Genomic DNA, 23145 nt, shown 5'->3' on the forward strand with positions numbered 1-23145 from the left:
AAGTATCCCCCTCTCCTATAAGGCTGAGAGTGTCCAGCGGGCCAATAGGCAGGGCACTTGCCATGAACACAGCTAACTCAAAAGTACAATATGGTACAAAGGTACAATATGGTATCAGGAAAAAATATGGTATCAGGAAAAAGTCCAGGTTCCCAGGGCAAAGCCTGTAGCCAGCCATCTGTCCTTTACCAGGAATTTTGAATAATAAATGTTGTGGTTTGTTTTATTTCAGGGTCACACTCAGCAAAGCTCAGGGTTACTCCTGGCTCCACACTCAGAAATCACCCCTAGCAATGTTTAAGGGACCCTACAGGAAACCAGGAATCGAGCCTGGGTCAGTTGTAAGCAAGGCAAGTAGCCTACCCACTGCACTATTGATGCTCCAACCCCAAAAGGTGCTTTTCTAAGAAAAAAAGAAGCCATGAATTAAATTAGCTCTGACTTCAAGGCACAGGCCTAGATTTTCTCTTCTGCTTTAGGTCCTGATTTACGATCAGCTCCTCTGAACTCTGCCTCTCTGTCCATCTGCTTTAGCCCAAGAAAAACCCTCTTTAATCCACTGTGTTTGCTGAGGTTTCTCACTAATGCTTACAGGCCGGCCTCAGCCAGAGCCTGGCCATCCTCAGACCTGCCCACTCCACTGAGCCACAAACAAGCATGACCCTAAATCTAGACTTCCATGTTTGGCTTCCATGTATGGGGGGCCCAAAACTGTTCAGTTTGAGCTACGGCATATGGCAAATGTCTAGAGAGCATTTGACAACATGTTATGGTGGGAAAAAACGGCAGAACAAACCAGAGAAATGAAGGAGAAGCTAAAGTCAAGAACAAAGGGAAGCTTCTGAAAGAGAAGCAGCAACCTTGACTGGGGTATCCCCGAATGGAGCTGGGGGCTGGGAGCTGGCAGGACCAGCACAGCCAAAGGAGACCAATGTCCTCCTGGTGATGTTACAGAATAAAAACATGAGGGGACAGGGAGGTGGCTCAAAGGGCTAGTGTGAGAGGCCAGAATGATAGCACAGTGGGAGGGTATTTGCCTTGCACAAGGCCGACCAAGGTTCAATCCTTGGCATCCCCCTGAACATAGAGCCAGGAATTAGCACTGAGCACTGCCAGGGATGAACAAGCCTTGGAGATTAACAGAGTAGCCCAAATAAAGTACTGATGTGATGTGATAGTGTGTGTGTGTGTGTGTGTGTGTGTGTGTGTGTGTGTGTGTGTGTGAGAGAGAGAGAGAGAGAGAGAGAGAGAGAGAGAGAGAGAAGTAGGAGAAAGAGAGTGAGAGAGAGAGAGAGAGAGAGAGAGAGAGCTCTTTATGTTTGTATCTTTTATAAATATTTCTGAAAAGCAAACCAAAAATTTAGGAAGTTGGGGCAGAGGGATAGTGCAGAAGAACTATACTCTCTTGCAACCCACATCCCCAATTCAAATCATTACACCACATTTAGTGCTCAAGCACTGCCAAGGATCAGTGTTGTTGGCTTTTTGTTTTTTTGTTGTTTGTTTGGGTTTTTTTTTTGGTTTTTGGGTCACATCCAGCAGCACTCAGGGGTTACTCCTGGCTCTACGTTCAGAAATCACTCCTGGCTAGCTCGGGGGACCATATGGAATGCGGGGATTCGAACCACCGTCCTTCTGTATGCAAGGCAAACACTTTACCTCCATGTTATCTCTCCACCCCCAAAGATCAGTCTTGAGCACAAAGCCAGGAATAGTCTCTGGGAAGAGTCGATAATTCAGTGTGGAGGGAATCTGCTTTACATGCAGTTGACCTTGGTTCAATCCCCAGCATCCCATATAATTGCCTGAGCCCCACCAGAAGTGATCCCTGAATGCAGAGCCAGTAGTAACCCCTGAGCACCTCTGGGTGTGGCCTCCAAACTAAAGAAAAGTGAAGAATCAAGGCAAACCCAGAGTAGAGCACTGAGGTGCTCCCATCTTCCTCCCTGAAAAGGGAAAAGAATCACCTGTGGGGAGATTATTTCCTCAATCAAAAGGCAGAGAATCCATGGATACTCCAGAATCACAGCCCATGCCCCAGGCTGTCCCCCATAGCCTCCCTTCTTTTCTTCCCTTGCTCCTGAGTTAAAAGGTGCCAGCCCCCGTGGAGCCCATCTGCCATACACTTGTGGTGAACCAGTTAACATCTGAAAATTCGTAATCATTTTCCAGCAAAATCCAAGTTGGTTCACAGGATGGAGCCAATACTTTCAGGCAGGAGGCCCGAGCTCAATTCTCTCTACATTGCAGGGAACAGGTTGTTGGTTTTGTGTTTTTTTTTAACTTATTTTTTTAGGAAATAGTTGGGGATTTTGGGGGGGGGGGTTTGGGCCACAACCGATGATGCTCAGGGGTTACTCCTGGCTATGCGCTCAGAAATCAGTCCTGGCTTAGGGGACCATATGGGATGCCGGAGGATGGAACTGTGGTCGGTCCTAGGATAGCGCATGCAAGGCAACCACCCTACCACTTGCACCACCGCTCTGGCCCCAAAATATAGATTTTTTAAGGCATTTAAAAGTCTCTATATATATTTGGTTTTTGGGTCACACCCAGCAGTGCTCAGGGATTACTCCTGACTCTATGCTCAGAAATCGCTCCTGGCAGGCTCAGGGGACCATATAGGATGCCGGGATTCGAACCACTGACCTGCATGCAAGGCAAATGCTTTACCTCCATGCTATCTCTCCGGCCCCTAAAAATCTATTTTAATAGTGTAGAATTTTTAGAGACCAGAACAATAGTACAGTAGGTAGAGTATTTGCCTTGCACGTAACCAATGTGGGTTTGATCCCCAGCATTCCATTTCATTCCCCAAATCCTGCCAGGAGTGTTTCCTGAGTATAGAGCCAGGAGTGACCCCTGAGCACCATCAGGTATAGCCATCAAATAAATAATACTAATACTTTTTAAATGAGTTTCAATGTTTTGTTTTGTTTGTGGGCCACTCAGAGGTGCTCAGGGCTCTTTAGCTTCAGGAGTACGAGGGGAAATATTGTTTTTTGTTTTTTGTTTTTTTGGTTTTTGGGCCACACCCGGCGGTGCTCAGGGGTTACTCCTGGCTGTCTGCTCAGAAATAGCTCCTGGCAGACACGGGGGACCCTATGGGACACCGGGATTCGAACCAACCACCTTTGGTCCTGGATCAGCTGCTTGCAAGGCAAACGCCGCTGTGCTATCTCTCCGGGCCCGGGAAATATTGTTTTAACAGGGTCCCCAGAGCACCAGAGTAACCCCTAAGCACAGGGACAAGAGGGAACCCTGCATACCACCAGGTGTGGGAAAAATATATAATTATCATATTTTTTTTGGTTTTGGGTCACACCCGGGGACGCTCAGGACACCTGGCTCTATACTCATAAATCACCCCGGCAAGCTGGGGGACCACATGGGAGGCCGGGAATTGAACCACAGTTGGTCCTTCATCAGCCACATGCAAGGCAAAAGCCCTACCACTGTGCTATCTCTCAGGGCCCATATAAATATCATGATTTAAAAAATAAATAACTTTTCACAAGAATCCCATGTTTCCAGGTTATATTTGGTCCCTCACCTCATATAGCTGATCTATAACTGACTAACACCCCCTTTTGTATGACATGCACAGCCACGCCTAGCCCGGTACTCGGAACTGAAGTTCCACAATGCTCAAGCCTGACCCCCTTCTCTCACCCAGCACCCCCACACCTCTAGGCTCGGGTTTTCAGTGCATATGCAGAAAGGCTACAGAAAGTGGGAAAGAGTTTTACACAGTTAAGTGGAAAATTCCCTGCCAGCCACATCCTAAATCATTCAACACCTTCTATAAAAGAAATGCAAAAGAAAAGCGTGGCCACTTCTCCCAAGTCGCCCCTGAGCCCATTTTTAACAGGGAACTAACTTCCAGTTACTCGAGCTGTTTATTTCTGTAGCGACGGACCCCCAAGCCTTTCATAAGCAAACCCGGTGCGGCCAGAACATACTTTTCATGGATGACAGCTTCCGAATAAGAGCAGTTTGTCTACGCGGCAGGGAGAAACCAGATGTTTCTCCTGAGTGGAAACAAGCAACTGACAATTCAAAGTGCAAGAACAGACTACCTCCCCCCAAAATTAAACCTAGGGTGCTAGACTATCCTATTTCAGGACACCCCCCCCAGAACCACCAGCTCCGCTGCTTTTTTCTTTTAAATAAACCTTTTTTAAATAATTATTTAAGCACTGTGGTTACAAAATTTTCATAGTTGGGTTTCAGTGATCAAATGTACACCACCCTTCACCAGTGTAACTTTCCTGTCACCACTGTTCCCATTTCCCTCCTCCCCCACAAACTTCTTTTTTTGTTTCTCATTATCATTGTCGGGGTAGCTGTTGGTGCAGTTATTTCTCTAACTGCAATCAACATTCTTGGAGGACACTGCTGCTTTGGGAGAGATTGTTTTTTTTTTTTTTTTTTTTTGGTTGCTTTTTGTTTTACCTGGTTTTTGGGACATACCCGGTGCCGCTCAGGGGTTACTCCTGGCTCTATGCTCAGAAATCGTTCCTGGCAGGTTCAGGGGACCATATGGGATGCCGGGATTTGAACCACCAACCTTCTGCATGCAAGGCAAATGCTTTGCCTTTATACTATTTCTCCAGCCCGGGAGAGATTGTTAACAGCTCACCCTGTTCGGGCCTGGTTGACTCAGCACCTTTGAAGGTGCATTGGAGATTCACAGTCACAGAAACACTGAATTCTGCAACATGTGTCACTTTTTGGCTTGGCACTAAATGCCTCTGGGGACCCAACAGTGTTCAAAATTGAGTACTTTTATTTTATTTTATTTTTTCGTGGGGGCAGATCATAGCTAGCTGTGTTCAGAGCTTACTTCAGAGCTTACTTCTTTTTTTTTGTGTGTGTGTGTGGTTTTTGGGTCACACCCAGCAGTGATTAGGGGTTATTCCTAGCTCCATACTCAGAAATTGCTCCTGGCAGGCATGGGGGACCATATGGGATGCCGGGATTCGAACTGATGACCTTCTGCATGAAAGGCAAACGCCTTACCTCCATGCTATCTCTCCGGCCCCCAAAGCTTACTTCTGGTTCTGTTTTTGTGGATCACACCTGGTGATGATGCTCAGGAAACCATATGTGACATTGGGGATCAAAATTGGGTCAGCCATGTACAAGACAAGCACCCTTCCCACTGTGCTATTGTTCCAGCCCCTGTATTCAGAGGTTGAAAGTTGAAATTATCAGACTCCAATAGTGTTGTCTAACATTCCCCAAACCTAAGAAAGACTTATGTGAAAACAGGCTAAAAAAGGTTGGAAAGTGAGATAAGCCCCACAGCCACGCCCAGAGGCCTTTGTGTAAGTTATAGTTTAGAGTTCAACAAGTTCTGACTCAAAAGAGGCTTTATAATAAATATGTAAATGATTGTCCCTTCTTCCTGTGCCCAATAATGATGAATAGTCCAATGTCCCTTGCAAATCTGAAATGCTTTTTGGGAATGATAACTTATAGATTTGAAGTGAGATTTCTTTTCAGGGAAATAATTTTTAGGGGTGGTAGAACAGAACATGGGGTCTCCTCATAGTTCTGTGCTTGAGAAATTGCTCCTGTGGTGCTCAGAAATCATGTGATGCTAGGGATAGAACCAAGGTTAGCCATCGTTAAAGAAAATGCCTTAACCTGATGGCACTATCTCTCTGGTCCATTTTATGTTTTTAAGAGATCAGTTCATCAATGATTGTGCTCAAGTAAAATGAGTACTTTGAAAGGAAGAAGGAACCTTAATGGATCTGCAATGAACAATATCATATCTGGCAGTGTTTGGCAAGAGATTTTAAATAAGATTTAGACTGATGCACTGAATCATAAGGAGGGCCTTGGGAAGGAGGCTTCTTTGCTTCCTAAACTTTTGTCTGAAATCCTTCATAAAGGTTGTTCAATCATTTGTTACAAGATCAGAAGATGACTAATGTGATTCAATATTTTTAAAATATTCTAGAGGGCAGGAGCATAGTGTACAGAGTACTTGCTTTGCATGTGGCCAACCAGGGTACAGTCCCTGGCACCACAAATGGTGCCCTGAGCTCTATTAGGAATGATCACTGAATGCAGACCAGGGGTAAGCTCTGAGAACTGCTGGGTTTAGCTCCCCAAATTATCTAAAACTTTTTTGTTTTTTGGTCACACCCTGATGCTCAGGTTCTCTGTTCTCCTGGTTCTCTGTTCAGAAATCACTCCTGGCAGGCACAGGGGACCATAAGGGATACCGAGATTCAAACCACCATTGGTCCTAGGTTGGCCACTTGCAAGGCAAATGCCCTACCACTGTGCTAGCTCTCCAGTCCCTGTTTAAAAAAAATTGGGGGGGGGGTTGGGCCACAACTGGCAGCGCTCAGGGTTTTACTTATGGCTCTACGCTCAAAAATCGCTCTTGGTAGGCTTGGGGAATCACCTAGTATGCCAGGATTCAAACCACCGACCTTCTGCATGCAAAGCAAATGCCCTACCTCCATGTTATCTGTCCAGACCTTAAAACATTTTTTAAAATTAACGCATATTTTAGTGTCTCCCTTGTTGGAACTGAACATATCCTAAACACAAAATGGATAGATGAGTTTAGGAACCCAGTTTTACTAATGAACTACTAGCTAAGTGTCTCCCCTTAATGAGTGCCTCATCTTACACTATTCCACTTCCCCACATGCACTCTACCAGGATTTACCTCCCACAAAGAAAACCATGTTCTTAGATCTGAAAATGTAATCACAATAATTACAAACCTAAACAATGGTCCAAAGTGGATCTTGAAGGGCTGGAGAGATTATACAGTGGATAGAGAGGTTGCTTGCACGCAGCAGATCCAAATCTGATTACCAGCATCCCATGTGATCCCCTGAGCACAACTAGGAGTGATTCTCTGAACATTGCTGGGTGTAGCGAAAAACAAAAACAAATACAAATACCCCCCCCCCCAACAAAAAGAAACCTAAGCTGAAAAATGAAGGTATCCCTTTCAAATGGAAACAAGAGTCTGTACTTGGAAAAAAGCAACAGAACAGTATGCTAGTGAAAAGGGAAGTCAACACCTAGTTACACCAGCCCCCACTGCTATAGCTCATGGAACTTAAAGGTCAGGTTTTGTAACCAGAATTCTGTAATTTTCTATGCTTATACCTGCTTTTTGTATCTAACCCTTTTTGTCCTAAAAAGGAAGTTTATACCAACCCTAAGCTCATGTGCTACCTTAGAATGTCTCAGCGGATGTTATGCCCTTATAAGGGAATCATCCCTACCCCCACTCCCCTCTCCCCTTCTCATGGTATATAAGGATGAACAAAGAAAGCCACGTGGTCCTTTGCCTCTGTTTGGTTCTGGATGGGCACTGGACCCTGGCTGGCCAGAATAAAGAACCCACTTGAGCTTTTGCCTGAGTGACTGTCTCTTCATTTCTCTGCATCAGAGCAGCATCTGGACTACCGAGCCTTTCATTTTGGCGAGCCAGGAGTCCTTGATCTGTCTGGAGCGGGGTAGTGAACAGACAACTCGGTGGGTTCTAAGCAGTGTGTCTTGTGTTGTTGGTCGTGATTTGATGTGTGTTGGAAATAGCAGTGTGTCTTGTGTTTTTGGTCATGATTTGATGTGTGTTGGAAATAGAAACAGGGGAATGGTAGTGTGACTGAGGACTTGAGAGTCCCCACTCGACGTGGATTCCGGGTGGTAGTGAACTGATGGGTTCAAAAACTATAGGTCACGACCCTGGAGGCGCCCCAGGAGTTCGATTTTGCCACAGCGGGAAGACGTTCCCGGGCTGCCATGGTGAACCCTATTTCTTTTCATTGGAGATCTTTGTTTTGAGATTTTTGTTTTCTCTTTTGTGTAAGTGTGTAGGTTGTGTGTTGGCTTTATTTCCTTGAACTCTTCTTTTTTTTTTTTTTTTTTTTTTGGTTTTTGGGTTACACCCGGCAGTGCTCAGGGGTTACTCCTGGCAGGCACGGGGGACCATATGGGATGCCGGGATTTGAACCAAGGACCTTCTGTCTGAAAGGCAAACACCTTACCGCCGTGCTATCTCTCCGTCCCCTCCTTGAACTCTTCTTTCTTCACTTCCTTTGTCCCCTCCCATCTTTCCCTCATCTATTCCTTTGATTTTCTATTTCTCCCATTATGGGTCAGCAGCAAACCACCCCTTTGTCTTTTACTCTGGACCACTGGTCAGAAGGACTCGCGCACGAAATCGTTCCCTGGTCATCAAGAAAGGAAAGTGGCAAACCACCTGTGTAGCAGAGTGGCCCACTTTTAAGGTTGGATGGCCAGCTAGGGGGTCATTCCATAATGACTTGACTCTAAAGGTTAAAAGTGTTAAGAAATGCATTTATTGGGAATGTTCCAGTGTGGCGCCATTGTCAGTCTGTCATCAATCTGTCTGTTTTTTGTCTGTGGTTCTGTGTTCTGTGTTTTCTTTGTCTGATTTAAACATGGAGGGAAACTCTAGAAAAATGCTACCTCTCCTTAGGCCAAAAATTGTGTGTTAAGCCAGCTTTGTTATTCTAGGGACATGGCAGAGGGTATTGGAGATTGTAAACCCCAGATTTCTCAATGGCCATCAGGGATAAATTTTCCCTGGAGAATTTCTGGACTTTGCAATCACTCAGCTTTCCTGCCATGTGTTAGTTAAGGCCAGAAAAAAGATGAACATGTGACTAGAGAAAGGAGCAAAGGCTAACTGGCCGCTTTTTGGCTGGAAAGAAAAAAAAGTGCTTTTTTTAACTCCCCATCCTGGAGAGATGGGAGTTTATCTAAAAAAAAGGAATTTACCCAGCCCCAAGGCAGGGGCTATTTATTGTCTTCCCAGACTCATCTGGCTGGGGGGGGGGAGGGGTGTGGGTATAGACAGAGTAATTCCAGTGGGTCCTTTAAAAGAAAAGGGCCCGGAGAGATAGCACAGCGGTGCTTGCCCTTGCAAGCAGCTGATCCAGAACCTAAGGTGGTTGGTTCGAATCCTGGTGTCCCATATGGTCCCCCGTGCCTGCCAGGAGCTAGTGCCTGTCAGGAGCTATTTCTGAGCAGACAGCCAGGAGTAACCCCTGAGCACCGCCGGGTGTGACCCAAAACCAAAAAAAAAAAAAAAAATCAAAGAAAGGACTGGAGCTAAGTAAGAAAGTCTTTATTTAGTTAAAGACTGGGAGTCAAAAAGGAAAAAAAAATTGAGCATGGTGGGTTTTTTTTTAAAACAATATTGTTCATTTTGTGAAATGCATGTTATTGTTAAAGCAATTGAATTCTATTTCTTATCTAACCAAACTTAATAGTGGGTCTTAAAATAGCTTTAATGTGAAAATTTTGATGGTACTAGGTTGTAAATATCTAAAAAAAAAAAAAAAAAAGAAAGAAATCAACATAACTGTGTAAAATATCTTTAATAAGTGCCATGAGAGAAATTTGGTCCTGCTAGATGTGAGAATATTTAGCAAAGTGGTTCCAAATTGGCAGTAAACAATTTATAGCTTCTGTTCCTAGGGCCCAAGTGCTGGGTTCTAGACGGTTATCTTGGAGCTAATCCTTTAAAAAGGCTGGCTCTAAGTTGGGTGCACGAGGGGTCGTTGGCAGCAAGACTGCCCCAGAGGATGAGTGAAAAAGTTAGAAAGAGAAGGTTCCGGAGAGATAGCATGGAGGTAGGGCATTTGCCTTGCATGCAGAAAGGAAAGTGGCTGAATGCAGAAAGTTTAAGGATGTGCAAAAAAAATTAAAAATGTGTACTAGGAAAAATCTGTATAATCAAACTAAATGATTATTATTGATATGCCTTTAGGTTAACATAAAAAAAGTGCAAATGTTTTAAGCATGTTATAGTGTTTTCATGCTATTGAGTGAAGAATGGGTTAGTAAGAAATCTTATGAACATATAAAAAAAAATAAAAGCTAATTTTAAGGAAAATAGTCAAGAATTTAAAAGAATCATTAAGGTTCAGTTTAAAAGTTTTTGAAAATTGGTGATTGTTAATTATAAATTCTTTAAAAGTCTAAATCTGCCAGAAGTAGTGAGCATTCTTCCTGGTATTTAGAATTAATTTGTGTAATGTAAACTGCTGATGCCTTCTGCCTATAAACCAAGGCCAGAAGACTAAGTAAACTTCTATTTTCTATTTGGTTTAGTAATATTTGCCTTTTCTCTTTTCCTAGAACCTTTCAGTACCATTTTATGTCACGGCATCATGTTGCTTTGCACAAGATACAAGCAGATGGCTTTCCTCTCTGCATGGAGGAGTGATCCCCATGCAGACAAGAAATCTTAAAATTAGTGAGGGGACCCCAAAGCCCTTCTTCAGAGGAATAATTGGAGTTGAGGTGGTGTGACAAGCAGGCACCCTTAAGCATTTTACTGTGAAGACCGAAAAGATACTGAGATGAATGGCCTGAGTAAGGAAACTGGAGATTTCCTAGGAGTTTCTGAAGCAGCACTAACTGGCCACAGCCTGTGGGCCCTACTCTCACCTCTACCCTCAGTCTCAAGAGAAGAGGATTCAAGGTCAGTCTCTTCCAAATCTGAAGAGAAGTAGAATAGACAGGCCACCTCTGGATGTTCCTGCAAGAGGGTGAGATGCCCACAGCCATCCTCAAGATCATCATGCTGAACTGACCAACTCATCAGCCAAACCTGAGTGACTGTGACATGATAAACTTGCTCTGTCTACAACCTATCCTCAGAAAAGCTCTGTAAGTAGTGGGGGTGCCCCAGATGGATATTTCTCCAACAATGCTGTATATTGTGCAAAAGGAAAAAGCCAAAAGTTATTCAAATATCTGGCAAGGTACAAGGTAAAGGTAAAGAGAAAAACTATTTTTGTAGCTAATTAAAATTCTAGTGGGCCTAACTTAAAACCCACTTCTTTGAAGTAACTTATGTGAAAATGTTCTTACTAGTTGTACTAGACCAGATCATAAATTGCAAATGCAAGCATTAGTCTGACTAAAGTAACTCAAAGCTGTGTTTATTAATAATACTATGATGCTTTAATTATTGGTGTTTAATTTGTGCTATCATTACAGACAATAAGGACAGCTGTGCCATTCAAGTTGTTCCATTTACTGCTCCAGGACCTGACTGGGCTAAGTAATATTCCCCTACCTAATTAATCTAATCCTTTTTCAGGTGTCAAGACTGCAGAAGTAAACCAGTTAACTGCTCATTTAGGAAAATATGAGATTTCATCCTGTCTAGAAATTGAAACTACAGTCCCTTGCCAGCCTGAAGTAGCTACAGAAAATTGATCTTCGACCACGTTCCCTTTAATGCATGGGTCTCAAACTCAATTTACCTGGGGGCCGCAAGAGGCAAAGTCAGGGTGAGGCAGGGCCTCATAAGGGATTTCGCTTACTGAATATTCACACAAAAAAAAAAAAATCGCATTAGTAAGAAAAAAAATCGCATTAAACATTTGCATACCCCAAACGGAACTCCGATATTTGAAGGCCGGCTGTGGGCCACAAAATGTTGTACAGAGGGCCACAAACAGCCCGCGGGCCACAAGTTTGAGACCCCTGCTTTAATGACTTCTAGGGTGATAAAATCTCTAGGAAAAATATGAAGCAGAATGGTCATCACTCAGAAGAATGGGCATTCTCCATTCACCCCTGATCTAGAGAAGACATCTACAAAACATCCAAGGTTGTCTATAACATCACCTGGAGGCAATCCTCTACCAAGGAAGACCCTATCGCTGCTCTGACATTGACCTACTCAAAAGAGACTTCCCTTAACACTGAGAAGACTTAACAACAACAATGACCTGCTTACTGGACAGGGCTTTCTGTATTGCCCCTTAATTGTGAGGTGAAACTAGAGGATACTCCACACCAGCCTGACTTCAACATAGGATGTGCAGATTCCAGGATCTTCAATACAGAAACCTGATGCCAACAATAGGACTTCGTGAAAAATAAAACTGTATTGGCACTACAGACAATGACTTGTATTGAATAAACTAGTTTGCCTGGAGCCTAGAGTTGGTCTTATGCCAGGAAACTTCAGGGGTAGTGGTCTCCTTGTATTTAGACCAAGGCTTTTCCTTTCCATGTCCCCCATATTTTGGTGGGCCTATGTAAACAATATTTGCCACTCTAACACTGTTTTTACTGTGCCCTTTTGACTAACCCTTAAAAAAAAAACCTCTTAAACTTTTGATGTTAACTTAAACTAATATGTATGTGCATGAAAATATAAAAAAATACTATGCCTTCAATGTTTAAGGAGTCACATAAATCTCATGGCTTTAGGTTGCTTTGTGTACTGCTAAGAAATGTTATAATGTACTACAATCTGGGAACTTGTGGACAGCCAGGAGTAACCCCTGAGCACCGCCGGGTGTGGCCCAAAAACAAAAAAAAAAAATCCTGGCTTCCCATTTGGTCCTCTAAGCCTGCCAGGAGCGATTTCTGAGCATAGAGCCAGGAGTAACCACCGAGTGCTTCCGGGTGTGACCCAAAAACCAAAAAATAAAAAAAAAGATAGAACCAGAGAAATAATACCAGGGGTTAAGGCACTTGCCTTGTACTGTACCAACTCAGGCTTGATCCATGGTAACATATGGGGTCTCCAAGCTCTGTCAGGAGTGATCCCTAAGAACAGAGCCAGGCTGTGGGGAGCGACTCCCAAACAAAAACAAAAATAACCAAATTTATAAAATTAAAATCTTCCAGTTTAGGCTTCTACCCTGGTCACCCCTCCACCCTACCCCAACCCCCATATTTATCAAATAACTTGCCTCACCTCCCTCACCCTTCAATCAGATTCTATGCTTGGGTGGGGGTTGGAGACACTGCTTTCCAAACAAATTGCAAAATTCAAGCCCGGGTTAATATTCCTGAGTCTATTCTCTCTTCCAGAGACCCTGCATTGGCATGATAATACGACTCTCTGGCCTCCATGGAGAGCAACAAAGGAAGACAAGTCTTTAATGCTAGAGCCATCTGCCAATTCTCCTTAGGATCTTTTCAAAAACAGGGAGAAGTTAAAGCGGGGGCTGAAAAGGGGGTTTGCAGGGGAGGGGAGAAAAATCACTCACGGGAAAAGCAATTGCAATATGAAAAGAACCAAAGAAGGGTCAGCGGCTGGACAGGGATGTGAATAGAAGCCCCCGGGCCCCTCCTCCTGCTCTAAAGAGGTCTCCCACCCGCTCCCAAGGGGCTTTTGTCTGTTGCCAAGCATTTTAAATGTTATAGTAAGAATATGTTATTAGGGGAGATTTAATATACACAAGCCACACACACACACATGGACATAAGCTCGCACACACAAAACTCCCTTTAGAGAGGGCTGTCTTCTGATTACCCACACGGAAAGCCCAGACCACCTGCCTTCACAAAGATTATAGTGGGGCTGTTTTGGTTTTGTTTTTCATTTAAATAGCAAAGTGCCCTACATACAGTAGTTTAGCAAGAATAAAGCATTTCTCTAAATCCCCCCTCATAGAGAATTGCAAATTTTTTAAGACCACCAACTCTGAAGATCTATTCAAATGCACCAAAACAAAAGATCCTTGGCACCTCGGGGAATTTATTAAAATGTCCATTGTTCTGTTTCTGAAGTCTAAACATATCAAGCTGACATTTTTTTTCCTAGAAAGAAAATTCTAGCTGAATTCTGACCCCCAGGGTGGCAAATGTATTTTAGAGATACTCCCAATACTGGGTCTCCACCAAGATTCTCTCTTGGGGAATCCCCATTGGTTCAAGACACAAGCACACACACAACATCTGATGCCCTTCAACATACACACTAACTGGAGCAGAGTTTATGATAGAAAGACCCGGGCAGAAGAAATACACAGGGCAAAAGGAGCTCAATGCCATTCCACCTTATCTGACCCCCTATACTGTTCCAAATCTGGTTCTTTTGGATGTTAGATGTCGCTGTGCCTGACTGACTAAATTTCTGGCTTCAGATAAATTCCTCTCCTTTACTCAGAAACTGGTTGTTGAACACCACCAGATGGACCCCCAAACCCAAAACAAAAGCTGTGCATGCCTAGTACTGTGAGCAGAAATGTGTTGCCTTGGGGCTAGAGCGATAGCACAGCAGCGGGGCATTTGTTTTGCACGCTGTGAACCCAAAACAGAGTAGGGTTCAGTTCCTGGCATCCCATATGGTTGCCCTAGTTTGCCAGGAGCGATTCTGAACGCAGAACCAGGAGTAAGCCCTGAGTACCACCAGTTATAGCCCAAAAACAAATGGACAGCTGGAGTGCTCTGATGCCCTAACCATGCCCCTACACACACAAACACAGGCCAAGAACAGGATGCCAATGAGCAGGCTGGTGCCAAGAACCAAACTCAGCCTCTAAGACCAAACTCTCAAGTGTCCCAGGTGACCTCACCCCCAATTTCCTAGGGGAATAGAATACCCACACAGCCATACCCAGCCAGGCCTTGAACTCTATGATTGACTGCCCATCTAGAATCTGACCTCGTGCTGTTAGCCGGCTGTAGACATGTGAGTTGACCTCCTTGTCACGCATGTAGCAGCGTATCTCCTCCACAGCCTCACGGATAATGGTGACGGTCAGCACAAAGCCCTGTAAAGAGACCAGAGAGTGATGGAGAGGGTGACAATGGGGCCCTGGGCCAGTAAAGACAAAGGACTGTTGGGGAGTGAGGAGAGGGAATACACTCAAGCTGGTTCCCTCCACAACAGCAGCAGGTTCTGTTGGAGCCCTCCTGCACCACACCAGATGAGGGATCCCCACAGGGATCCTTGGCAAAGAATTATCATGAGAGGCTGGAGACATAGTTCAGGAGGTAGGGTTCTTGCAAGTGGCAGATCTGGGTTCAAAAACCCTGGCACCCCGTATAGTCCCCTCATAGTGATCCCTGAGTGCCAAACCAGAAGTAACCCCTGGCTCTACCAGATGTGGCTCAAGAACAAAACAAAAAAAAAAAAACTGAAGGCAGACAGGAATGCAAGAGTCCAGTACTCAGATCCATGGTTCCAGCTCTCCCACATCACTCTCTCCACATTCTAGGAGCCCAGGAAGAGGCAAAGGAGGATGGACATCAGGGCTAGGAAAGTTCAGAAAGATCACCTGTCCAGCAAGTGAGAGGCCTTGAGTTCAACCCTCAGAACTATCCACATGCGGGCCCGGAGAGATAGCACAGCGGCGTTTGCCTTGCAAGCAGCCGATCCAGGACCAAAGGTGGTTGGTTCGAATCCCGGTGTCCCATATGGTCCCCCATGCCTGCCAGGAGCTACTTCTGAACAGATGGCCAGGAGTAACCCCTGAGCACCGCCAGGTGTGGCCCAAAAACCAAAAAAAAAAAAAAAAAAAAAAAAAAAAGAACTATCCACATGCCAATTGCCATCTCCAAATGCACATGCCAGGGTGACACCCCCCCCCCAATGTCACAAGCAAGCCCTCCTATGCACCTATGCCACAAAAGCACAGCATGTACCCAGCCCCTGTCTACACCAGCCAGGTAGAGGGTAAAAAGACTGAATAATGACTGCTCTCCTCTTCCCTCTGACAGGTGCAGAGGGGACAGGCCCTCTCAAAATGCCTTCTCTGATATTTTCATGAACAGCTACAAAGATTGTGTCCTGTGACAATTTCTCAACTGATTGGCCAGACCCCTCTGCATAGAAGTAAACAAGCCAAAAAAAAGAAAGAAAGAAAGAAAATGAGGGTTGGAGAGATAGTACAGCATGTGGGGCACTTGCCTTGCATGTGATTGACCCAGATTCAATCCTTGGCATCTCATATAGTTCCCTGTGCACACTACCAAGATTAATTCCTTAGTGCAGAGCCAGAAGGAACTTCTGAGCATTGCCAGGTGTGACTTAAACAGCCAAAAAAAAATTTTTAAAGAAAGAAATGGGGCTGGAGAGATAGTAGGTGAAGTGTTTGCTTTGTATACAGCTGACCAAGTTTTGATCCCCAGTACACCATATGGCCTCCCAAGTCCACCAGGAATGACCCCTAAGCACCACTGGATATGACCAAAAAAGAAAGGAGTCTGGATGGGGTAACCTCATCCTCATCCTAATACTCCCTATTTTAATAATGGAAATATATAAACATATTTAGGGCTAGAGAGACAGTACTATGGGGAAACACTTGCTACCAATATGCAGCCAACCCAGGTTCCATATCTGGCACCACATAAGGCCCACAGAGAACTATGTCAGAAGTAGCCCACGAGCACTGTGTGGCCTAAAAGATAAACATCAACATAAAGAGGAAAATAGAAACACCAGTTGCATTTTCTATGTGTAAAGTTCTAGGTTCCATTACTGGCACACACACACACCAGGCACATACACCCTGGTTGGCAAGGGAGAGGGGTTTTGGGTCAGAAGAGGCATGAGGATTTTCTAAAGTGGTATAAATGTTCTGTGTCCTAAAGCTTATAGGGCTATTGATGAACGTCAGGCAACTCAAAGCACAGCACATTTATACTTAATTCTAGGGAGACAATAGCATCTGTAACTATAACTCCTTTATATGTTATCTAAAAATATACTATATATCATTTACAGGTTATTTCAGCTGTCTCCAAAGGAGTTTCTCACTCTGATATACTTACAGAAAGAAGAGAAATCTAGCAACTGGAATAGAGCTCAAGAGACATCAAGCTCATGGGGACAGAGAAATAGTACAGTGGGGAGGACCCTTGCCTTACACCAGCCAATTTAGGTTCAATCCTCAGCATCCTGTATAGTCCCCAAGCCTGCCAGAAGACAGAAGACAGAAGAAGATTCCTGAGTGCAGAGCCAAAAATTATCCCTGTGCACAGCTGGGTGTAGCTTAAAATCCAAAATCAAATGAACAAAAGATCTCATCCTTTTTGTGATGTTTTTCCTTTAATCTGTCTTCTTTGAATGACAAAGAGTATTAGAATTTATGCAGAATCACAGAAAGTATAAGTTAAGGAAATTACCTTATATGCAGCAGACCTAGGTCAATTCCCCTGAACCCCATTAGGAGTGATTCATGAGCACAGTGTCAGGGTAAGTCCTCAACACAGATAGGTGTGATCTTCAACTAATATAAAATAGCTTATGCATGGAGTGTCTGTTTAAGCATGATTTACAGAGATATAAGCAGCAATTCTATTTTGTAAGTCTCCATCTGGAGACACAAATTAGGCTACTAAGGGAGACACCTAATTTTTTCTTCATCACACAGGGTTTCTTTCTGTTCTTCCAAATGCCAAGCATAGACCTACCAGAGGGCCTTTGCATCTCAGATTCCAGGATGCCCAGCCTTCCCAGCCCTGCTCTCCTATCATCACCTCCTTGATCCCTGGGCTTAGACAGCCATACCTCTCATCCCACATGAACCATTCCACTAACATCCACTGTGCCTGGGAACTCCCTCTTTCTTCCTGGGTCCTACTCCAAAGCCTTCACGGCACATTTCACCATGGGAAAGAAGTAGCTCACAAGCTCATTGCTGTACCCCACACCTAGCAACAGCCTGGCACAGAGGAGACACACAACAATGCTTTACCAAAGGGGAGAGTGAAAATGAAGAAGGCCAGGGTGAGTGAGCATAGAGGGGTGCTGGTTATCTGGTCACACACTCCATGAGCTAAAGCAGTGGGTGCCAACCACTGGTCTGAACACTTCCTGCAGCTTAAAATTAGCAACAGCTGCTTAACTCAGTGGGGATTGGTTTTGGGGTCAGTCCCACAGTGCTCAGGATTTAATACTGGCTCTGTGTTCAGAGATTACTCCTGCAGTGCTTGGAGGACCAGATGGGGTGCTGGGAATAGAACCACATATAAGGCAAGCACCCTAGTCACTGTACTATCTCTCAGACCAGGGGTCTCAAACTCGCGGCCCATGGGCCGTTTGTGGCCCTCCGTACAACATTTTGTGGCCTTGCCCTAAACTAGAGGAATCTTTTTTTGTTTTGTTTTGTTTTAGTTGTTTGGGTCACACCCCCCAATGTTCAAGGCTTACTACTGACTTTGCACTCAAGGATCACCCTGACTTTGCCTCCTGCGGCCCCCAGGTAAATTGAGTTTGAGACCCCTGTCTCGGATTCTATTTTCTGCTTCTTTTTTTTTTTTTTTCCTTTGGGGGGGGGCCACACCCGTTTGACGCTCAGGGGTTACTCCTGGCTGTGCGCTCAGAAATCGCCCCTGGCAGGGCCCGGAGAGATAGCACAGCGGTGTTTGCCTTGCAAGCAGCCGATCCAGGACCAAAGGTGGTTGGTTTGAATCCCGGTGTCCCATATGGTCCCCCGTGCCTGCCAGGAGCTATTTCTGAGCAGACAGCCAGGAGTAACCCCTGAGCACCGCCGGGTGTAGCCCAAAAACCAAAAAAAAAAAAAATCGCCCCTGGCTTGGGGGGACCATATGGGACACCAGGGGATCGAACCAAGGTCCGTCCTATGCTAGCGCTTGCAAGGCAGACAGACACCTTACCTCTAGCGCCACCTTCCCGGCCCCTATTTTCTGCTTCTTATTTTGTTTTGGGGCCATACTGAACATTGTTCAGCACTTATTCCTGGCTCTGTGCTCAGGGAACCTCATTATAGTGCTTGGAGAAGCAATTGTGGTCATTGAGATTGAATGGGGATTAGTTGTATGCAAGTTAAGTGCCTTAACCCCTGTACTATCTCTCCGGCCCCAAACTGGGTGAAGTGTTAATATTTGGGGGGGGAAGGAATGCTGACTTATACCCAGTGGTGCTCAGGAGCTCTTCCAGGCTCTGTGATCAGGAATAACCCTGGTTATAACTCAGCAGACCTAAAGCAGTACAAGATACTAAACCAACATCAGTCAACACAGTCAAATCACACAAATGCCTTAACCCTGAACTATCTTTTTGTATCTTTCTGTTGGTTGTTTTGTTTTGTTTGGGGGGGCACACCCAGAGGCATGTTACTCCTGGCTCTGCACTCTGAAATTGCTCCAGGCAGGCTCGGGGGAACATATGGAATGGCAGGAATCGAACCTTAGTCTGTCCCAGGTTGGCTGCATGCAAGCCAAACGCAGGGCAGTACTACTGTTCTGCCCCCTGCACTGGGTTTCAATACCAGAGGAAATGGGAACTTCAGCAAGGAAATCCTGGGGCTCCCTATATGGGAGCTTGAGGGTCTCATCTCCCTCTCAAATGCCAAGGTCAGAACCTCCACTGAGAGACAGATCTGGACCCCCAGAACAGAGGAGAAGCGTCTACTCACCAGGGGGACCCAGTAGGTATAGAGGGCTCCAAGTCTCATTTCAGGAACAAACTGGGAGCAGGCAAGCAGTAAGAAGTAGAGGTTGAAGAAGTATTTAAACTGGTTAAATAGCACCTGGAAGGCAGAAAAGAGAAAAGGGAGAATCATGGCTGGCCCAAGAAGGGGTCCAAGTGGGGAAAGCAAGAATTCGAGAACATTCTCCCAGCCAAGGCCCCCGGTTGCATCTCAGGCACTGCACAGCCTCCCTAGCTCTGTGTAGTTTGGAACAGTTAACAACAAAAACATGAATACAGAAGCACAAAGTTCCAGACTTTAAAATGCATGAAGCTTATAGTCCTACAATGTTGAAAGTAAATGGGGTTAGAAAAATCCCATGGCAGACACCCACACAGTGAAAAAATAAATCGACAATGATTTTTCTTTACAGTACTGAAATTAATAGATGTTATTTCTAAAAAAAATTTAGAGGGCCATGTTGCATCAAAAAAGGTATTTAACTGATATGTTTTGGGGTAAGATGTGCAGGTCCACAACCCTGGAATTGTACAAGCTAGTATGGGGTGACTATGGTAGTAAAACATGAAGTAAAGTGAGGGGCCAGAGAGATAGCACAGCAGTGGGGCATTTGCCTTGCAAGCGGCTGACCCGGGACGGACCTGGGTTCAATTCCCGGCATTCCATATGGTCCCCTGAGCCAGGAGTAATTTCTGAGCGCAGAGCAGGAAGTGAGCCCTGAGCACCTCCGGGTGTGGCCCAGATTTAAAATTAAAAAAAAAGAAAAAGAAAAATGAATAATTAAAGTGGAATAATTATCAGCAAAAATTTTCCAGAGGTCAGAGAGATAGCAAAGAAGTTGAGGGCTTATCTTGCAAGTGCTCCCAGAAAACCAAGCAGCTCATACGTACCCCAGGGAGAAAGGTGAAGAAGTTGTACTTCTGATTGTTGATGACATTTCGAGGGTACCTTTGATCCCTCTTCTCCGGATGCCCCAACCAGACAGTGCGGGGCCTGGGCTCCCCTCCACCACAGCATCTCAGCCATTCACAACACCTGTAGGGAGACAAGTCCACAGTCAAGGCCATGGCCACAGATAGAGAGGATAGCCAAACCTTAAGGCTTGGAGGCCATACCCACACCTCGAGACCACACCTGCCATCTTTGTTTTGCTTGTGTGTGTGGGGGGGGGGGGGGGTTTGGGTCACACCCGGCAGTGCTCAGGGGATACTCCTGGCTCCATGCTCAGAAATTGCTCCTGACAGCCACATGGGACCATATGGGATGCTGGGATTCGAACTGATGACCTTCTGCATGAAAAGCAAACGCCTTACCTCCATGCTATCTCTCCGGCCCCCACGCCTGCCATCTTTAAGCTCTGTGCCTACTGTATCTTGCCTGAGCCACCAGCCTGGCTGACTGAGTATGGCACCAGGAGAATCCTTGGGATCTTGGGATCTCCTAGGAACACCATACTAATTAAAAATAATAAGAGTTGGGATCATTGAGATGCTCAGTGGTCAAAGACATATACGCTGGGGCCCGGAGAGATAGCACAGCGGCGTTTGCCTTGCAAGCAGCCGATCCAGGACCAAAGGTGGTTGGTTCGAATCCCGGTGTCCCATATGGTCCCCCGTGCCTGCCAGGAGCTATTTCTGAGCAGATAGCCAGGAGTAACCCCTGAGCACCTCCGGGTGTGGCCCAAAAACCAAAAAAAAAAAAAAAGACATATACGCTGCAGGGACTCCAGTCATTTCCCAGCACTACATGCGCTTCCCAGTACCACTTGGTCTGGACCAAAGCCATTCCCAGCACTGCTGGGGTTAACTAAGCATCACTACTATGCCAAGGGACCATATAGAACCATCTGACCGATTGGCAGAGTGACGAGGAGTACAGGAATGTTTCTGCCACTCAAAGCACTACCTTGGGGGTTCAAATAATAGTAAGAGTTATGTGATTGGGGCTGGAGACACAGCAGTGTTAAGGTATTTGCCTTAGACGCAGAAGGATGGTGGTTCGAATCCCGGCATCCCATATGGTCCCCAGAACCTGCCAGGAGCGATTTCTGAGCACAGAGCCAGGAGTGGCCCCTGAGCGCTGCCAGGTGTGACCCAAAAACCAAAAAAAAAAAAAAAAAAAGTTATGTGATTAACAGTTCTACAACTAATCTCCTAGTGCTGAATTGTCCCAGGTAAACTGGGTCTCTAGGCTGTCTGGAGTCTTCACAAGATGGGAGAAGAATCCTGTGGGAAGGTCCAGTACACCACCTACATTCAACATATAAAAGGCCCAGCAACACAACTCCATGAATAATTTGAGAGAGATGCTAAGCTGCTAAATCATCCTAGTTTCATGGCTCTTAGAACACATGGTCAAATATGCCTCCAAATTTCACAGTATTAACAGTCTTGTAGGAACATAGCAAATTAGATGGGAAAGTTCTGTAGCAGCTCACTAGGCTCAATGAGCAAAAACAGTAACACAAGTTTCTCAGACAATGACTTTAGTAAAACCATTGTGTCTTATCCGTTGTAACAAGCAATCTAAAGCAAATTGTGGCTGTCATAGGGGCAGGCTTGGGGAGGAGGGCTGTGAAGGGAAAGTTATACTAATGGTGAGATTGGTATTGGAACACCAAGTGCCAGAAAAAACTATATTATCAACAACTTAGTTAAAACAAGGAGTTTAGAATTTTAAACAAAGAAGTTATGTGATTTTTTTTAAAAGCACACACATACAGGGCCCGGAGAGATAGCACAGCAGCGTTTGCCTTGCAAGCAGCCGATCCAGGACCAAAGGTGGTTGGTTCGAATCCCGGTGTCCCATATGGTCCCCCGTGCCTGCCAGGAGCTATTTCTGAGCAGACAGCCAGGAGTAACCCCTGAGCACCGAAACCAAAAAAAAAAAAAAAGTACACACATACAGAGCAAATAAGGGCAACATGTTTTTGTCTTTATTTTTCTGTCTTAGGGTTCAAGGGAGCAGAGAATGGACTGGAATGATAGTACAGTAGGTAGGGAATTTACCTAGCAAATGATTGACCTAGATTTGATCTTAGCACCCCATCTGGTCCCTCAAACTCTACTCAGGAGTGATCACTGAATGTAGAGGAGTAAATCTTGAGTGTAGCTGAGTGTGGCCCCAAAACTAAATAATAATTTGTGACAGAACAATAGTACAGCAGGTAGGACACTTGCCTTGCACACAGACTCCCTAGGTTTAATCCCTAGCATCTCATATGGTCCCCCAAGCACTGCCAAAGTGATTCCTGAGGGCAGAGCCAGGAGTAACCCAGCCAAAGTGATTCCTGAGGGCAGAGCCAGGAGTAACCCAACCATTTCTGAGTGTGGTAAAACACAAACACACACATTTTTTGTTTTGTTTTGTTTTTGGTTTTGGGTCATACCTGGCTGCGCTCAAGGCTTATTCCTGGCTCTAGGCTCAGAAATCGCTCCTGACAGGCTCGGGGGACCATATGGGATGCCGGATACGAACCACCATACTTCTGCATGCAAGGCAAGCACCCTACCTCCATGCTATCTCTCCGGCCCCACAAAAATTTTTAAATAAAGTTTTTTTTTTTTTTTTGCAGCAGTGCTCCGGGGTTACTCTGACAGGCTTGGAGGGCCAAATGGGATGTCAGGGATCAAACCCAGATCTATCCTGGGTCAGATACGTGCAAGGCAAATGTTGTACCACTATGCTATTATGCCTAAATAATAATGTATTTTGGGGCCAGAATGATAGCACAGCATTAGGGCATTTGCCTTGCACATGGATGACCGGTGACAGACCCAGGTTTAATCCCAGGCATCCCATATGGTCCCCTGAGCCTGCCAAGAGCAACTTCTGAGTGCAGAATTAGGAGTAACCCTGAGCACCACCAGGTGTGGCCCAAAAACCAAGAAAATAGAAGTATTTTGGGCCCGGAGAGATAGCACAGCGGTGTTTGCCTTGCAAGCAGCTGATCCAGGACCAAAGGTGGTTGGTT

The 23145-nt window shown here is 45.2% G+C and overlaps 1 protein-coding gene across 2 annotated transcripts in view; it reads right to left on the reverse strand.

Annotated features, from left to right (window-relative positions):
* ATP9A (ATPase phospholipid transporting 9A (putative)) overlaps positions 1 to 23145 on the reverse strand; it is a 109900-nt gene that overhangs the window by 54863 nt on the left and 31892 nt on the right. For both annotated transcript variants that reach the window (XM_049781311.1, XM_049781312.1), the window contains exons 2-4: positions 20063 to 20207; positions 19158 to 19271; positions 14435 to 14543 (exon numbers count right to left, since the gene is read on the reverse strand). In XM_049781311.1, coding sequence (XP_049637268.1) covers positions 14435 to 14543; positions 19158 to 19271; positions 20063 to 20207 — 368 coding nt within the window. The remainder of the gene's footprint in view (positions 1 to 14434; positions 14544 to 19157; positions 19272 to 20062; positions 20208 to 23145) is intronic.

This window comes from Suncus etruscus, chromosome 9 (genome assembly GCF_024139225.1).
Source record: "Suncus etruscus isolate mSunEtr1 chromosome 9, mSunEtr1.pri.cur, whole genome shotgun sequence".
Lineage (NCBI taxonomy): Eukaryota > Metazoa > Chordata > Mammalia > Eulipotyphla > Soricidae > Suncus > Suncus etruscus.